This window comes from Paroedura picta, chromosome 1 (assembly GCF_049243985.1).
Source record: "Paroedura picta isolate Pp20150507F chromosome 1, Ppicta_v3.0, whole genome shotgun sequence".
NCBI lineage: Eukaryota > Metazoa > Chordata > Lepidosauria > Squamata > Gekkonidae > Paroedura > Paroedura picta.
Genome location: NC_135369.1, coordinates 124,339,041 through 124,356,486, shown reverse-complemented (window position 1 = coordinate 124,356,486; position 17,446 = coordinate 124,339,041). Strand labels below are relative to the sequence as shown.

At 42.5% G+C, this 17,446-nt stretch overlaps 1 protein-coding gene across 4 annotated transcripts in view; it reads right to left on the bottom strand.

Moving 5' to 3' along the window:
- The window catches only part of SCML4 (Scm polycomb group protein like 4), a 125,174-nt gene that overhangs the window by 9,375 nt on the left and 98,353 nt on the right, over nt 1-17,446 (bottom strand). For 2 of the 4 annotated variants that reach the window (XM_077302706.1, XM_077302723.1), the window contains 2 exons: nt 13,796-14,062; nt 4,093-4,238 (listed from right to left, as the gene is read on the bottom strand). In XM_077302706.1, the coding sequence (XP_077158821.1) occupies nt 4,093-4,238; nt 13,796-14,062 (413 nt within the window). Of the gene's footprint in view, nt 1-2,002; nt 4,239-13,795; nt 14,063-17,446 lie in introns of those variants that run through there. The other 2 variants (XM_077302696.1, XM_077302714.1) reach the window with 1 other exon arrangement.

Below are 17,446 nucleotides of genomic sequence, written 5' to 3'. Positions count from 1 at the left end.
TACTCCTCTGACTCATTTGCAAGGCATGGGTCCCTTTTTCTCCAGCATCACTTCCTCTCCTCCTTTCCTCCTTCTCTCTGTCTCTATCTATTGCAGGTTGCAGTGTGACTGAATTTCCATGATCTAGTAAGCCTGTCTTTTGACTGAATGATGGGTTTACTAAATCATGGAAACTCAATTGATGTTGTTTACCTGGATTTCAGTAAGGCTTTTGATAAGGTCCCCCATGATGCTCTGATGGTAAACTGAATGGGAGATACACTTCTGGGTAGCAGTGTGTGTGAATGAGATATTGGGGTACTCATGGACTAAGCTAAATATGAGCAGACAGTGTGATGCAGCAGTAAAAAAGCTGAATGCATTCTTGGGCTGCATTCAGCAGAGGAATCACATCGAAATCACCAGATGTTATTGTCCCACTATATACCACATGAATGATGTGACAAGAATGATCCAGGAGCTGAGAAAGGAACTTAGGAATATTCAGCCTTGAGAAGAGGTGGTTGAGACATGGTTGCTGTTTTTAAGTATTTGAAAGATTGTCACTTGGAGGAGGGCAATGAATAGTTCCTGTTGGTAGCAGAGGATAGGAACTGCAGCAATGGGTTTAAACTATGTGGAGAACAGTACTGGCTAGATATCAGTGGGGGAATTTTCACAAGTAGTTCAGTAGTAGGATATTCTTCATATCCCCATGAATCGTGCATTCTACAGATCTTGCATATTCCAACAAATTTTAAGCTGCCCATTTTGACATAGTCTCTATTATAGATACAGGACACTCTTTCCTCCTGGCCTGTTGGCAGCCTTAGACAGCAAGGGATATGAAAGATCTCCGTCTGAGATCCTGGAGAGCCAACTGCCAAATGAGAAAACACCAGTATTAATAGACCAATGGTTTAACTCAGAAGTCAGCTTCCTTTTGTAAAGTGACCAGCTCAAATGATTTCATTGACTACTTAAGGGGTAATACATTGTACTTGGCAATGAAATATAAATTTCAAAATTGCCCTGCCAGCCCAGCCAGTGGTGTGCTATTCTGCATCTCCTGCTTTGAAAGAAGATAAAAACGCAGGTTTTGCTTGGCAGTAAAAGCACTCTGCTCAAGAAAGAGTACATCGAGTGGTAGGATAATTGGAAGAAAGCTAGAATAATCAATATGAAGATGCCTCAAGTCTAAGGCACATGTGCTTTCAGTTATAATATCCATCATTGCAAAAGGCAGGACATATCTCTGAGAGAGCAGGTTTAATTATCTTCAATTCAAAAGCTTTACTCTGCCTTCAATATTCATTTTCCAGTTACAGATCAGAATTAAATGAGCTGCACACTGCATTACTTATTTTTATTTATTTACAAAATTTAGATTCCACCTTTCTGCCCTTATGAAGGCCTCCAAGGCAGTTAACAATTCAAAGCATAAATGATAAAATACATTATAAAATCATTAAAATAACCCCCTTCCCAAACATATCTCATTAAAACAACTTTAAAAATTAAAAGCCAATTTAAATACATATAAAACCAATAAAATATATTCAAAACATTAAAAGCTGATTAGAAAGGAGCAATCATTGAGGCAATACCAAATACAATTTAAAAGTCTTCACCTGCTGGCAGATGATAAATCTCTCTAGAGAGAGCGTTCCAGGGCTTTGGCTTATCCTCACTGTGTGTTCTTTGCACCGAGTCTGCATTCCTTATTGCTTTCCAGAATAATGTTTAGGTCAAGCTTTACCTGAAATTCCTGTACCCCTTCCTTAGAAATGTGGGGGCTGATATTATTTTGTAAAAAAAACATTTGTGGGACTTTGGGGAGGTACTTGTGAGGGATGAGACCCAGCCTGGGGGGGGGGGGGTGTTCAGCTATTTACATATGTAAAGGTAAAGGTATCCCCCGTGCAAGCACCGAGTCATGTCTGACGCTTGGGGTGACGCCCTCTGGCGTTTTCCTGGCAGACTCAATACGGGGTGGTTTGCCAGGGCCTTCCCCAGTCATTACCGTTTACATATGTACATAGTGCCATCATGTGATAACTGTTCCATAGGATAAAGAAATCAAAATAGAACTTGAGCTGGCTGTTCTTGAGGATGAAGTTGAATGGGCTTTGAATCAACTGCCAAACAACAAGGCCCTAGGCCTTGTTGATCTGTTTGTAATCTAAGGAAAATGAATTCTTGAACACATTTGCTTTTTGCCATCAATTGCTATTGAGACATGCTTGTTTTTTGTAGTGGTATTTTTGTCTTTTTAATGGTTAAGACAGAGTCAAACTTCTTGCTTTCTTCACTGATTTTTATAATCAACTGTTCCACGTCTTCCTAATAGGAGGGAAGTATCATCAGCATACCAAAAATTATTTATATTTCTTCCTCCGATCTTAGCTCCAATGTCTCTCATAATGATCTCAGCATACAAGTTAAACAGGAAGGGGGAAAAATACAACTTTGGCACACTCCTTTTCCTATTTTGAACCAGTCAGTGTCACCATTGCCTTCCTCTGCAAAGTCTTAGGTGGTGATCTCCCATCCAAGAATTGGCCCTGCTTAGCTTCTGGGACTTGATGAGACTGGACATGCCTACCCTCCCATCCTGCCTTTTATTGAAGCCTTAATATGTGGCAATGAGGAGGTGAAGTTTTTCACAGAATGGAAACACATCACCTGGTAATAAGCATCCTATCAAATCTCAGTTAAAGGGATATGACATTTTGTTTCTCCAGCCAGTCAGGAACCCTAAGTGTAGGTCATCCTCCTTTGCAGCTGGTCAACCTCAGGGAATGAAACACTACTTACTTGGAAGCAGCTATGTGGAGAGAAATAGGAGCATTTGCAGCTAACATGCTGTTGGTGGGAAGGTGTTCTTCTCCAATGTGACACAAGCCCTGGGATGTTCAACTAAGAGTTATCTCCTGAGTTTCCTCCTTGTTCTGCAGTCCTGGCATGTCATGGCCAAATTAGCTGACTGCAATAGCAATGATTTCAGGTGCTTGTTGGGAATGTCAATGGCATTCAGGGCTGCAAACTAAATTATGCACCTGCTCCTTAGAATGATTTAACTGGAAGGAAGACATGGCTAAGGTTAATGGAGTAATCACTTCTCTCTCACCTCTGGGTTCTTCATGCTAATCTAGTTCAGAGATGACGGTTGAAAAATTGCATGGAAATGAGTAATTCAAAAGCACAGTCAAGTAGAATTAATCAAGCTTCAGACAACTTGCATGTTTCCCCATGAAACTGACAAAAGCCAAACATTAAACAGGGAGGGAATGTTTCCATGCACAAAATGCAGACCCACGTAATTTTTAATTTTAATTTTATCGAATGAGGCTTACTCCCAGGAAAGTGTTTTTAGGATTGCACCAGTAAAAATGATGAGCCTTCCTAGAGACACCACCTGTCACTTCTTCAATGGCCCAAAACAAAAGATTAAGATATTCAACTCTGCCCCACTTGATAGAGTAGCCATGAGAAAAATATGGTGGCTGGAATTCATTTTCCACTTGAGCTAGATTCTGATAGTGACAGCTCCTGCCCTGGAACAGTCTTGAGAATGTATCCAAAATACTTGAATATGCAGATCTTAACTAGGTTAGTGCTGACAACAGGGATGATATAGCAGACAGCAAGGAAAATCAGGAAAGCTCTCAGACAGGGATTGAGATGGTTGGTTTCTAACTACGAATTTTAATATACTTGTGAAAAGAAGCTCCTTTAGCCAAAGGCTGAAGAAACAGTAGTTCTATCGATAGTAGTGTTTGACACAATTCACATGTTTAAAAGTGATGCAGTAACTGCCAATACTCACATATGTCAAGTGTGAACATACTAACGGCAAATTCCAAAACAGTGTCCTTGCTAAATCATGGAAGTAAAAATATATGAGGCCTATTGGTGGATATACTGGTAAACACAGGTGCGGTTGATCAGCAAAGGACTGTGGGGATGTCTGATGTGTCAGAGCTGTGTTAGAACTCCATACTGAAATTCATGCACTTCATTAGCTTGGTCACATGCTGTGCAGGTCTCGCTTATTAACTTGAGAATTAGATACAGATACTTGCAATCCATCCTACACCACTTCATACCTACATGTTTTCTGAAGAGTTCCACATGAGGTCCTAGAGCATGAGGGTCAGCATCCTTCACAAACCATGCCACATCATCAACGGTCCATGTTAAAGGGTTTTTGCTCAAGGGCCGAGCTGCATCTTGCCTTTCTGGTGAAGGGCTTGAGGCTAATGGCACAAAAAATTTCAACAAATGCTGATTAACTTGCTGTGATAGCATGCATCTGCCATTGTTTATCAATCTAAAAAAGCTGAGCAAGGTACACACACAAGCTCCATATGCATGCTGGCAGGGAGAAAAAAATCAAAACAGGGAAGATAGGGAACATGAGATTCAGTGTTAAGAAATAGGTTTTCCCCAAACCTACAGCTCCATTTACTAATTTTAAGAATGCAACGGAAATCAATCTATAGATTTCAGAATATGAATCTCTTCCCTAGTTTGGCCCTCAGATGAGTTCTGAAGGGGAGTGGGTGAACATTATAAGTAAGACAGCACAACTTCTTTGACAGCACAAGGGTGGTTTCCTGTTCAGTATCCTCCTAACCACAGGCTTTCATGAAACAGAATGTCCCCATAGATTGCCTATTTGGAGACCTGATAAAACTGCACAAAGATGAATGTTGGGCATGTGACTTTTTAATGGCATCAAACATGAGTTGATTTAAGGTCACATCAGCCCCCTTCAGCATTAAATCAAGGCAATAAAGCACACTGGGATGAAAGTGCATTTATGTTCTTATTCTTAGTCTCTGTAGAATTATAAATCTCTCTTGCTATCTCTGTAACTATTCCCCTCCTGAACTTTCCCCTATTCATTTGCTTATTTCCACTTTCTAATTACAATATTAGAGTAAATGAAAGCTGCTTGTTTTTAAATTGTATCTCCAGTGCACATACACATGGGAGCATGCATGCACACAGAAAAGGAGACTGGTGAGTTCAAGTAAAATGTCAGTTGCCACTATTTTCATTGCTGCTATATTCTTTTATAAATAGCTGCTACAGCAGAAGGCAGCCTTTACAAGAGATTTCCAATTTATGATTTTGCATACAAGTTGGAATGCTGAATGGGGGGTGGAATACTAAGATTGTGGAATTTTTAGTGCTGTGGATTCGAACTGAGATCATTCTGTCATTTTGGGGATTGTATCCCAATACTGCTTTTTCTACTCTTTTATTGATTATGAAGGCTACTCCATTTCTTCTGTGAGATTCTTGCCCACAGTAGTATATCTGATGGTCGTCTGAATTAAATTCACCCATTCCTGTCCATTTTAGTCCACCAATTCCTAAAATGTCGTTCAGTCGTTTCTTGTCATCTCTTGTTTGTTAATATGTTACAATGGTAAATTTAAGTATTAGCAATTTTAACTCAGTTTCTCAATTCTACCCAAACATAGTTTCTTAGGAGTCTGTGTATTGAAACATATAGTTTATTCCAGATATTTATTATGGCACTATGGGGGGGGGGGGGGGTCATTGGAAGGAGAAGGCAGAACAATGGGAACTGAAAGTCATGTTACAATTTTAAAGTAGAGCTGATTTTTCATAAAAGTAGGGTGTTTTATGTTTCTTACCAGCAATAGTCTACGTTTTTAAAATGTTGTCAGCCTTTTGGTGAACAGTTAAATTGGAACTTGTAAGAAAGGTAACAAGATAAAAGCAGCTCTCCTATATGGATTCAGGCCACAGCAAAACTTAACACTAGCAACTTACACATGAGCTGTTTTCCCCTGCTTGAATGCTTTGGCGGGCACTTTCCCCCTTCCTCACCACATCATCATTGTGCACAACACAGATTATTTCAGAACCATAGCAAAGTTGGGGGAGCACTCGTGTCAAAGCAGAAGTTTGGAACTTCCTGACCCTACTGGCACCAGCACAGTTTTCCCTTTCACCGCACCCACCCCTGACCTATGGTGGCTATTTGCTTCCCTGTCTCCGGGGGCTTTTTCTAAAACCAGCAATCTCATATTGTTAGAACATTCCAATGATACATCCATGACTATTTCTGCATGGAGGTGGACAACGAACGCTACCTCCTGTTTGCAAATGCCCAATATTAAACCACATGTTTGCACTCTTCCTGACAGGAGACTTCTCCTGCGTTATCCCACCATCTCATTGTGGACAATGGAAGTGTGGACAACCCACAGGTTTCCCCCCACTCCTTAGGTTGTCGATCAATGCAAGTCACCAATCCCTTCACAGTGGTTGTTTTGGGGACTCAAACTTCCATCCCCCCCCCCCACATACACACACCACTTCTACATTGCTACGGGACACACCACAACAGTATAACAGTTGAAAAACAACAACACTAAAGCATTTCTTTCAATTTCTTTTCAGAATTCTTTGTATAATGGTCTCTCTTTATGGTATTTGGACCCTGATGCTAATAGGGAGAGGGCTGCTTCATCACATGCCCCCCCCCCTTCCCCGTTCATACTCTACCATCAGAAAACACAAACAGGAATGTGGGTTTAAATTTCCATATGAACATGGAGAAAGGAGGGTAGGTGTGAGGATGTGCATGAATGTCTTCTTTCAGACATGCTTGCCCCTGTTTGCGCCTCATTGTGTGCCATGTCAAGAACGGGGGAAGTGGATTCTACCACTTTCCCTCATTATGTGGCAAAGAAGCCAAAAACTCACACCACCCACTGGAGAGCTATGGGTTAGGGTTGTGTGCTTCAGCTGCCAAAGCTAAAGTTCGAGCCTGAAGCAGCCAGTGCCTTGGCACGGGGGGGGGGGGAGGGGGAGGGGTGGCACTGGTACACCAGTCAGTGCACGCATGCAGGGGCAGAGCTCTGCGCCTGCATGTGGGTACCGGGTCACGTGCTGCCACCAGCGCTGCCCCGCCTCGCGTCACTGGCCGCTTCGTGCTCGAACAGCTGCTTTGGCGGCTGAAGTGCACAACCCTACTATGGGTTGTTGCTGACATGAGGAAGCAGCATTAAAACCCACGAATGAGAAGCCAGGCAGGGGCAAATTCCTTGTGTGGAAATGGTCCCTGTGTTTTATTCAAGTTGTGAGCTTTCATGTGCAAGCACACTTCCTCAGATGCAATGTCATGGAGTGGAAGTCATCAGTTCATACTTATAGGCAAGTATGATGGTAAATTAACATACAGCATAATGAAAATGGGTAACGGATTCCAGAGATAAGAGGGGAAAACAGAAATTTTGATTTCTTTGTATTCACTTGAGATTGAGTTGCATGGGAAACATCTTGGGTTCAATATATGTGTCTATCTTAAGAGAATAATGGATGACTAGATAATCAATTGCTGACAGCAGTTTTCTGTGGCAGTATTAAATTCCCAAATGTAAAGAACCCGGGAGAAAGTCCCTAGTGATGCAGTGGAAAGGGGTGCAATTACGGCTACTGCCTGGCAGGCGGGAAGGAGGAAATGTGGGAGAACCTATTATAGCTTTCAGAGCTCCCCAAAATCTCAGATATTTTTCCTTATAACTAAACTACACAATCCAATTTTAATGGTCAGGTCTGGCTTTCACAGCACAGCTAGGTTTTCCAGACCCAAATTGACTCATTTTCTCAACAGCTAGAAGCAGCTGAAGAAAACAGCTCTCTAAGAAGTCTGGTCGGCTAGATGTAGCCTGGGTCAACGGCATAGGAGAAGGAACTTCTGCCTTCCCATGTACTATTTTTCCAGACAAAATGTTCATGGATGGAGTGGCATTATGTGGGTAACCTGAACCCAACTCAATAAAAATCATATTGTCCAGTATGACCCTTGGGCTTCCTACCCAAAAGATGCTGTTATATACATAGTATGAGTTCTGCTACTGAACTACTGATTCTCATCTTTTTCATTTTTAGCTGTTTAGAGGTGGGGTTGGATTTTAACTCAATTTTAATGGAAAACAAATTGGTATCAATAATGAAAGGATTCACTGGCCAGTGTTTTTTTTTTCACGATGTGACTTTTAATTTGTAGGATTGCCAGGTCTTCCACTATGCAAAACAACAACAACAAAACCCTGTGAGAAATATAGTGATCCAGTTGTAGTCACCTAAGGTTTTTAAATATCAGTACAAGGACCGAGTTTACATTGTACTGCTATTTTAAAACCTTAGATAACTATCACTGGATTACTATATTTCTCATGGGTTTTTTTTCTTGTTGTTTTGCATATGTCCACCTCTGTGACCTCCTTTTGTTTATTACTGACATTACAGACTTCCCTGTTGGTGCTTCATCTGCCGGCAGGAAGAAATGGGGAAGAGGAAAACGCATGCCCAAGTATTGTGCTGGCACACTGTGGTACATTCACAGTTGTGGGCATAAATATATGAACCAGTGTGATGATTTTGCTGAAAGGTTTGCATAAAATGATATCTCTTCAGTAAAATCTAAGGTACTGGGCAAGTACAAATTCACTGAATATTTTATTCAATGTGCCCAGTATTCATGTTCTGTGTATGACAGCTTTAATTTTTGTGCCATAGTTGAATTCCAAATATGTATATTTGTGTACTTAGGAGGCATATGTTGCAATAACCTGCAATACTGTGAATACAGAAATGTGGGCTTATGGCCTTTTGTTTTTCAAGTTTGATGCAAAACATCTTGGCTTCATTGCAGGTCCCTGAATGGATACATGTCCTGGGAGTAAAGGAGTAGCTTGTTTGTTAACAGCCCTTCTAAATTCATGGAGGAACAATATAAGACAGACCTCATTGAAGAGCAACCCCAAATTTCAGACATCCTGTTGGCATAAACCTCCTGTTGGCATGGTTGTTATTAGATTATATGTCATGTTAAGCTAGAACTTCAGGCTGTGTCTTCCCAGCCACTCTTAATACATGGAGAGAGAACTCATAGAGAGAGGCACTCTGTCAGTAACAAAATAGATGCATAAACTAGCATATTGAATTAAGTTAAGAACCTAGTCAGTGGTCAGTGAAGCTGCTACAAAATTTGCTATGTCCTCAGTTCTTCTTAGAAAGTATAAGGAAGAGTCCTACTTGTGTATTAATTCTGCACTTATGCATCTGAAATGATTCACACCAGGGATTAAATACATTAATAATGATCTCATCTCTCACATGTCAAAGGCATCCTAGGGCATTGTATAATCACAGTTAATCAAGTTGATAAAGAGAGAGGAGTGTTTGGTACCAATAATTATACTGAAAGATCATAATTTAGGCAAAATCCAATTTCCTGTCTTTGGCAAGCAGCAAAAAAGGGGTGTTAAGGGGCTAAAGAAGCATTTCAAAGGAGAAGTGAATCTATTTCTATATTCTTAAACAATGCATGTGAATGATGAAATACCATCAGGTACTTTTTTGGATTAGGATAAAATTCAAGCAGTCTTTTATTCAACACATAGTGTATCTGCAATGAACTGCCCTTTATAAAATCATAAGTGCTTTGGACTGTGAAGGGTTAATGCCTCAAAGAGCAAGAGAGCCTTGAGTGACAAAGGAATATAATTTGTTAACATGAGTTGAGCAGAGGGAGACTTCAAAGTAAACACTGAGGAGAGCTGAGTTTGGGTCTAGCCCAAAGAAGAGTTGAGTGCTGATTGAGATGGACCCATAATGCATGGGGAGGAAAGGCTGGGCTGGCGATGGTATGGCAATGGGGCTAATCTGCACTTATGCACAATTTTGCTGCCAGCCTGGCCCCCTCCCAGCCATGACCCACTGTAGGGTCTCCGATGGCCCGTAGCAAGGGAACACAGCTTTTAAAGCATTTCCTTTTTGGCTGTGGTTGGCATCAGCAGCCAGGCCAGGCCAGGCCAGGCCAGGCCAGGCCAGGCCAGGCCAGGCCAGGCCAGGCCAGGCCAGGCCAGGCCAGGCCAGGCCAGGCCAGGCCAGGCCAGGCCAGGCCAGGCCAGGCCAGGCCAGGCCAGGCCCATACACATGGGAAGAGCTGGGTCTGGAAGACCTGGCTCCTCCCTGTGCTACGATGGTCAGGAGGGGACCAAAAATGCCCCACTTGGCTCTGCGGCGTTTCATAGCACCGCAGGGATGAACTTTTTTTGTAATTTTGCAGGAAGATGGGACTGCATTCTTATGCAATCCCGCCTTCCTGTAAAATAAGCCCTCTGCCGCTGCCCCCCGTGCTGTGGCTGTGTTCCACAGGGGCAGGGGGGACACATGGAGCTGGTCTATGCTGGTCCAAAATGAGTTTGCTGCGGGGATGCAGAAAGTTTTCACCACTGAACTGCATCCCCCTTGAGGACACAATAAACAGCGAAGCATGGTGCTCTGGCAGTGGCCTGGTGTGGCCGCTGCTGTGCATAATAGGCTTTTGTGTTTACCCCTGATTGAGATATGTTTATCAGTTTATCACACAGGGAAGGTTGGCAAGGAAGAATGGGTAGATCGGTGAAGACTCCCATTCAGGCCAGAAAAAGGGACAGATCTTATACCCAGTTAAAAAGGGCTGTATCTCTAAGGAGTGGTATGATCCCTGCTCTGTTGTGTTTAAAGACCACCTGCTAAAACCTGAAGTGTCAATTAAACTCAAGAACGTATAACAAAATTTGGGTCCAATAGCACCTTTAAGACCAATGAAGGAATGAGCATTTGAGTGCATGCACTCTTCCTCAAACAATGGAACAAGGATCATAAGAGTACAGATATAAGGCTAAAGTATATTAGTAGCAAATTAGTAATGTACTTCAGTGGAACAAAAGAAAATTCAATGTTATCAAAAGGGGGGTAATATGGAGACATTTCTCTTCAGTTCTGCATGTCAAGATTTTGAGGTACTAGGTAAGGACAGAATGGTTTATTTGTGACTATAGATTTGTGGAGGCTTTGGTGAAGTTAACTCAGAGATGGAGGATGAGGAGACCTCAAATTATTTACTTTTAACAGTAAGAGTTAGATTAGACATACAACTAAATTGTCATTTCAGTTAGCCTTAAAAATATGAGTCAAGGGTAAGACATTTGAAGAACTAAAGCAATTAATACGTTAAGAACAGTTTTATAGACAAACGAGGCCGAAAGCCCGTTGCACCCAGGGATGCAACAGGTGCTAGTGGTGGGAGGCAAGGACGGGGAAGCTTGCTCGATGAACCTGGCAGGACTGAAGTGGGGGAATTGATGCACCGGCCTGCTTGAAATCAGCAGCAGCTGCAGGGCCAGAGATGGGTGGAGGGTGGAAAGGAAGGAAAAAGTGCATGCATTGGGGTGGTGACCAAAGGTGCGAGGGGGGGATGCTCCAGCATTTTAGAGAGGAGTGCCTAGCAAGTGGAGCTTTCCCCAGGGCTACCTGCAGTGGGGCAAAGCTCCCTGAGACATCCTTCTCCTCCCCCTCCCCCAGAGCAGTAGGCCTGGCTGAGCAGCACGGGACTATTCTCCTGGGTTGCTGTATAGGGCACAGTGTGGCATCCGTCTTCCCCTGGCTGCCTGGCCATGGCATTGGTGAATTTCCCAGCTGGCAGGTGGCCGGAGTGGCAGGCTGGAATGGGCAGTGTGGGACCAGCACCTTCTGTGATCAGGAGCAATTGGATGGGAGGCTGTGAGTGCGCCTCGTGACCAGCTTCTTGGGGCGGGCACTCTATGGGCTGGCCCAATTTGGACGAACCCAGCAAAGTTGGGCATGCCTGAATTGGCCCATGCAGGTGGAAACGGTGTCCAGGACTATAGTGGCTCTGCTGAAATATTAGAAAGCCACTATGGTTAAGAGTCCTACACAACTGAAATGGTATCTGAGGGATAAAAAATTAAAAACCATAGATGAAGCTGCCACTTTATTAGATGAGACAGAAGGGAAGTTTGAAGGATCTTTTTCCCCACCTTCCATTAAGAAAAATAAAGTTTGGGGCACCGCAGGAAAAATGAGCCATCTAAAACCAACCCAGAAAACCAGAACACTCCCAAACCAAATAGCAAGTTGAAGGAAGTGGAGCAGCTAATAAAGATGCTCAATTGAGTTAGCCGGTGGGTTCTGACAGTGAGGCCAATAGATCGGTTTCCTTAGGTCTTAACCATAGACCTGGCACAATAGTTCTATCTTGAGGCCTTGAGGAATTGTTTAAGTTCCCACAGGATGTTTAAAATTGTTAACCACCTTGGTAGCCCCTGTAAGAGCCGAAAGGAGGGATACAAATTCTATAAATAAAATAATCCCCTTGATTTCAGCTGATTTAGACTACAGTCCCCTAGGTTAATAAACAGACTGTCACCTTGCTGACATTATCTCAAGCCTCAACTGAACAAGTCAAGTTATAAAAGGCTGATCTTCACTGGGATGCCATTTCTGTTAAGATATATGCATTACTAAATTGTTCTTAGTGAGTTTATTGTAAATATGCAAGAAGAATGATAAACTTGCTACCATTTCAAAGAAGGTTATTATAGTGAGAGGATAAATAGGTCATTTGTGCTTTGGCAGAGACATAACTTATTCTATTTCCATGGTGTAAAAGAACTGTCTCAGCTGGCAGAGAATCAATTTTTGGGCTGTGTAGAGTATGCAGAAATACAAAAAAGTGAAGAAAGTATTGAGATGAAGGGAGGAAGACTGGAAGTATTCCAGAAAAGTTTACACATCTTACAGTATTAGATTTGGGGGAAAGAGGAGGGTATCTGTGTTAGAATGTTGCAGCAAAAATAAACCAGTCGTATGGCACCTAACAAAATTATATTCTGGTATAGGGTTTTGTAGACTAAAAGGGAATGACCTTTTAGATGCATTGGATCTGGTTGAAACGGAAGAGCTATAAGCAAGTCTGAGACCAGATAATTGACACTTTCTTCATTAACAGAGATCAGTTTACCTAGATAAAATGATGGACTTTATGACATTACACCCCACAGAAGTCCCTCTACTCTTTATATCCTTCTCTTCTCAGGCTGCACTCTCAAATTCTCCAAGTATTTCCCAACCTAGAATGGGCAACCTCTGAGTTTTCCATAGAACTGACTATCCAGTATCTGCTCTGTGAAAACAATTATTGCGATACTAGGCAAAAAGCCCGCTGCATGCCTTAATGCAGCAGCCGTTAGTGAGGGGTGGTGGGAGGGAGGGAGGCAGAGGGAGGAAGGGCTATGAAGGTGAAGCGGGCTCCCAGGATCTCCCTTTCCATCTGTGCAGAACGTGTAATGGGGAGCAAGCGGCAGGCTGGGGCTGTCTGTCCTTGATCGGGCGCTCGTGCAGCAGCCCCACAACTGCTGTGTAGGTGGTGGCAGGGCAGAGACAGTGGGAGCAGTGCAGGGCCGTGGCAGCTGGCTGGGGCCCTAGGGGCTGGCAGCTTGATAGAGAGATAGATAGAGATTGAGAAATTGATAGATTGGTAGATTGAGAGATTGATAGATTGAGAGAGAGAGATACATGGGTTGTGATGGGTCGGACATGATTTCACAACTAACAACAATGTCTGCATGCATGCATGCATGTATGTATGTATGTACTCCTATCCATTTGAGAAACCCTTCCAGGGAACTCAAGAATCCCAAGGTATTTGCGAAGCCCTTGTTGAGAAAACATGCATTCAGTAAAGAGCCTTGTTCTGCTGGAAAAACCCTTTTTCCAGAAGAGGAAGACTTTTCACTTAAGAGAAGGATCCAATCCAAGGGGAACTACTGAAGCATTACATGCAAAAAAGTAGAAAAGTGGTTCTAAAACCTCATTAAACTTTTGCTGCTTAAGAAGTACGGGACTGTTTTGGTTAGTGGATATGGATCAACACAACATTAGCATTATAAAAATAAAATTGAATATATTATGTTACCACTTCTGTTTCCTTCCAGGTAGGTTCCATTTCGGGTTGGGCTTGATGCCTGATGCCTTAAACCAGTTGTTGATGGTCCTCCAGAAGGCATCTGACTGGAACGATGACTACAAGATGAAGAAGAACCTCCTCCATGATGTCCATCTCCAGAACTCTGCCTCATGGAGTATATGGAACCCATACAATTGAAGGCAGAATCAGTGGGATCTACATTGTAGTGCTTTGTGGTCCCTGGATCAACCAGGTAATCTTCAGGTATGACTGTTTCTGATCAAAATAAGATAATCAGGATCAAACTACTGGAGAATTGGCTTTAAATTTTTCTTGCAGTTTTCAATTAATTTTTAACAATAACAAATCATTAATATATAGTATTAACAAAAAATAACTGTAGATTTGAATTGTATAGGATTAGAAACAAGAAAAGATCTACATTAATTTCTGGGCCAGTATTTCTCTGCATATGAAATTAATTAGTAATATGCGTACATCAACTTAGCTTGAGAATTTACTTTATAACTGCAGGCTTGGTTTGTTTCATAAAGATTTCTACATAATGGAGAAATGTGTGGTTAGACAATGGACTATGTTGGCTGAGAAGGTTCCTGGTGGGCTGGAACACAGGTCTCATTTGCATAATTGTATAAGGGGAATTACACGGTAGATGTGATTACTTGGCCATCAATTCCCTTAATTGCTTGCGCTAGCAACATGAAGAAGAATGGGAATAATAACAATAATGTGCAACTTAATGTGATTAAGAACCCCTGCCAGTCAATGAAGAAATGTAATAAATTGAAACAAGCTTTGACTGTAACTAAAAAACGAACATACAAAAGGCTCTTGTCTTGCATAATGTATCATGTTCCTCAGCAGAAAATATAACAAATAGTTTGCAAAACAGATATGAGTATCTACCATAACAGATAAAAAGTGTTATGGAGCCATTCAGAAGGCGTATCTGATCTTATATTCCCTATAGAAGTCATATTAGAATGAAGCTCACTATGGATAAGGTATAAGTGAACAGACAAGTATTTTTTTTAATGAGTGTAGTGCTAGAATACCATGAGGAAATGGATAGACAAAGCTTGCCCAAAGGATAGAACTTGTGTTCTATGCTGTGTTTCTTCCAATCATGTTTTGTGCCTTTACATGTTGCTAACTACTATTTTGTACCTACAGTTTGTTTGGCTCTGTAAAACAAAGAGCAAACCAGATTTCTGCTCCAGAGCTTTCAGTTTATGGTGCAATCCTGAGAGGAGGGTTCAAAAGTGCTCAGGGAACTGACCAGCCCTATTAGCTTGGGTTGAATCGGAACACTAGCCTGGTACTGCTGTGTGATTGCTGAGTACTGCCACAGGTATCATGTAGCCTTGCACCAGAGCACAAGTGCAGCACCCTACACTGACAGGTGAGCAGGCATGACGGGAATGAGTTGGTTCTCTAAGCCACTCCACCAAGAAACACCATGCTGACACAGAACTACATTCACAAAAACTGTAGTGTAGCCCATAGGTGCCCACTGAGCTAGAAGTAATCACATTTAATAAAGCACTTTAAATGTGCTTTTGCAGCTAGATTTTCCTGTGCAGAACAGGGTGTAAACTGCATGGAGCTTTTATTCCAATCCCAGGTTGATTCAATCCCTGCCGTCTACACAGAATGCATTTCCGTTTTGATTTTGGGCGATTTAAATTTTCCCTGTGCAACAAACATGATTGATCCGGAGTCACCCTACCTTTTCCCCATACAGAATTTATTCCTTCCAAATTGTGTTTTGCCTGCAGGATTCTAGATACATCTTTTCAAGCTAAATAATTTACTGCAAAGGCTTATATCTGTTGTAATGTATGCATGTAGCCTCAAGGGGGGCAAGTTACTGCTTTGCAGGTCTTAGGGCAAGATTGTCCATGCAGCACGTGCTATGGGCCCATGCTTCCAGGGGCTCCACACAATGCCTTCCCCCTATAGATCAAAGCCATAACCTCTCTCCTCCCCCTTTCCCAACTTGAAGAACACTTGGAGTGACACCCCTTTCTACTGTGGGGGACCCTTCTGCCCCCAGTCTGCTGCTCCCACTGCAATGGCACTCTTCCTGGGCCGTGCAAATCTTTAAACTGGCTCTAGTGCTATGGGCCTCATGAATCTTTAAATTACTCCTGCTTCCCCTCCAAAGCAACATTCTGGAGGTTCTCCAGGTCCCACCTGAAGGCTAGCACCCCTGAACCATGGCACAGTGGCAACATGGAATACAGGTGTTCTAAAAAAAAATATTACATGGGAACTGAATTGTGAAAAATAAGAATACAAGTTTTGTAATAGCATAATATGATGCTAGAGCCACTGCTTGTCTTGTCAAGCTCTGTATTTCTGAAGTTAAAGGCTGGCTAGAATGGAGGGAAGAAATTAGCATAGATAATTTTCTTAAACTCTCAGGTATGTCATCAAAAACCAAAGCAGTAGTAACACCAATACAGAAAGTACTGAAGACATAATTTAAGCTACTGACTTCTTGACACCATCCTTTCCCTCTAATTCCTCTCTCATTTTGGTCTGTGCTTCTTCCGCAACCACCTTTAAGTAATTTCAAATATTAGCCCATGTCTTCGATCCTTTTATTTATTACTGATGGCACCACTCTGACATCTGATATGCTTTTCTATTGCTAGAACATTGATCTCCTTTGTGATCAGTGCCTTCCTTCCTTCGTTTGACATGACAAAATGGAACGATTTGAGATAATAGGACTTGTATCACCTTACTGCTAGTGATTTCTCTCTCCCAAAACACTTCAAGCAACATGCATAATAAAGCCCAATGTTTTATTTATTTATTTATATGCCTCCCTCCCCAAAGGCTCAGGGTGGTTCACATGAAACAGAAACAATACAAATAACTCAGTTAACATAATACAGTGATAACAGCAAGTAACATAGTAGAACAATAGAATAATAGGGAGAACAGTAAATTAAATGCATACTGATAGTCCAGGGGTTGGGCGGAACTGCAGTTGGTGCCATTGGAGGGAGGCTCAGGAGAAGGGCCCATGGGAAGTTGTAGTTCAGGTCAACCTCTACCAAATGCCTGGTGTAGGAGCTCCCTTTTGCAGGCCCTGCAGAACTGTTCAAGTTCTGTTAGGGCCTTGATCTCCTCTGGGAGCTCATTCCACCAGGTGGCAGCCAGGATGGAGAAAGCTCTGGCCCTGGTTGAGGTCAAGTGAGTTTCCCTGGGGCCAGGGATCACCAGAAAGTTGGAGGTGCTGAAGCGCAATACTCTTTGGGAGATGCAAGCAGAGAGGCAATCCCTCAGGTACACTGGGGCCAGACCACATATGGCCTTAAAAGTGACAACCAGAACCTTAAGTCTGATCTGCTATTCAACCAGAAGCCAGTGCAGCAGCTGGAGGATGGGTTGGATGTGGGACTTCCAAGGTGTTGCTGTGAGGACCCTGGCAGCTGCGTTCTGGACCAGTTGCAGTTTCTGGATTAAAGTTAAGGGCAGGACTGCATAGAGCGAGTTGCAAAAGTCCAGTCTAGAGGCGACCATTGTGTGGATCACTGTGGCTAGGTGTTCCAGGGCCAAGTAGGGAACTAGTAGTTTGGCTTGGCAAAGGTGGTAGAATGCCAGCTGTGCTACAGTTGTGATCTG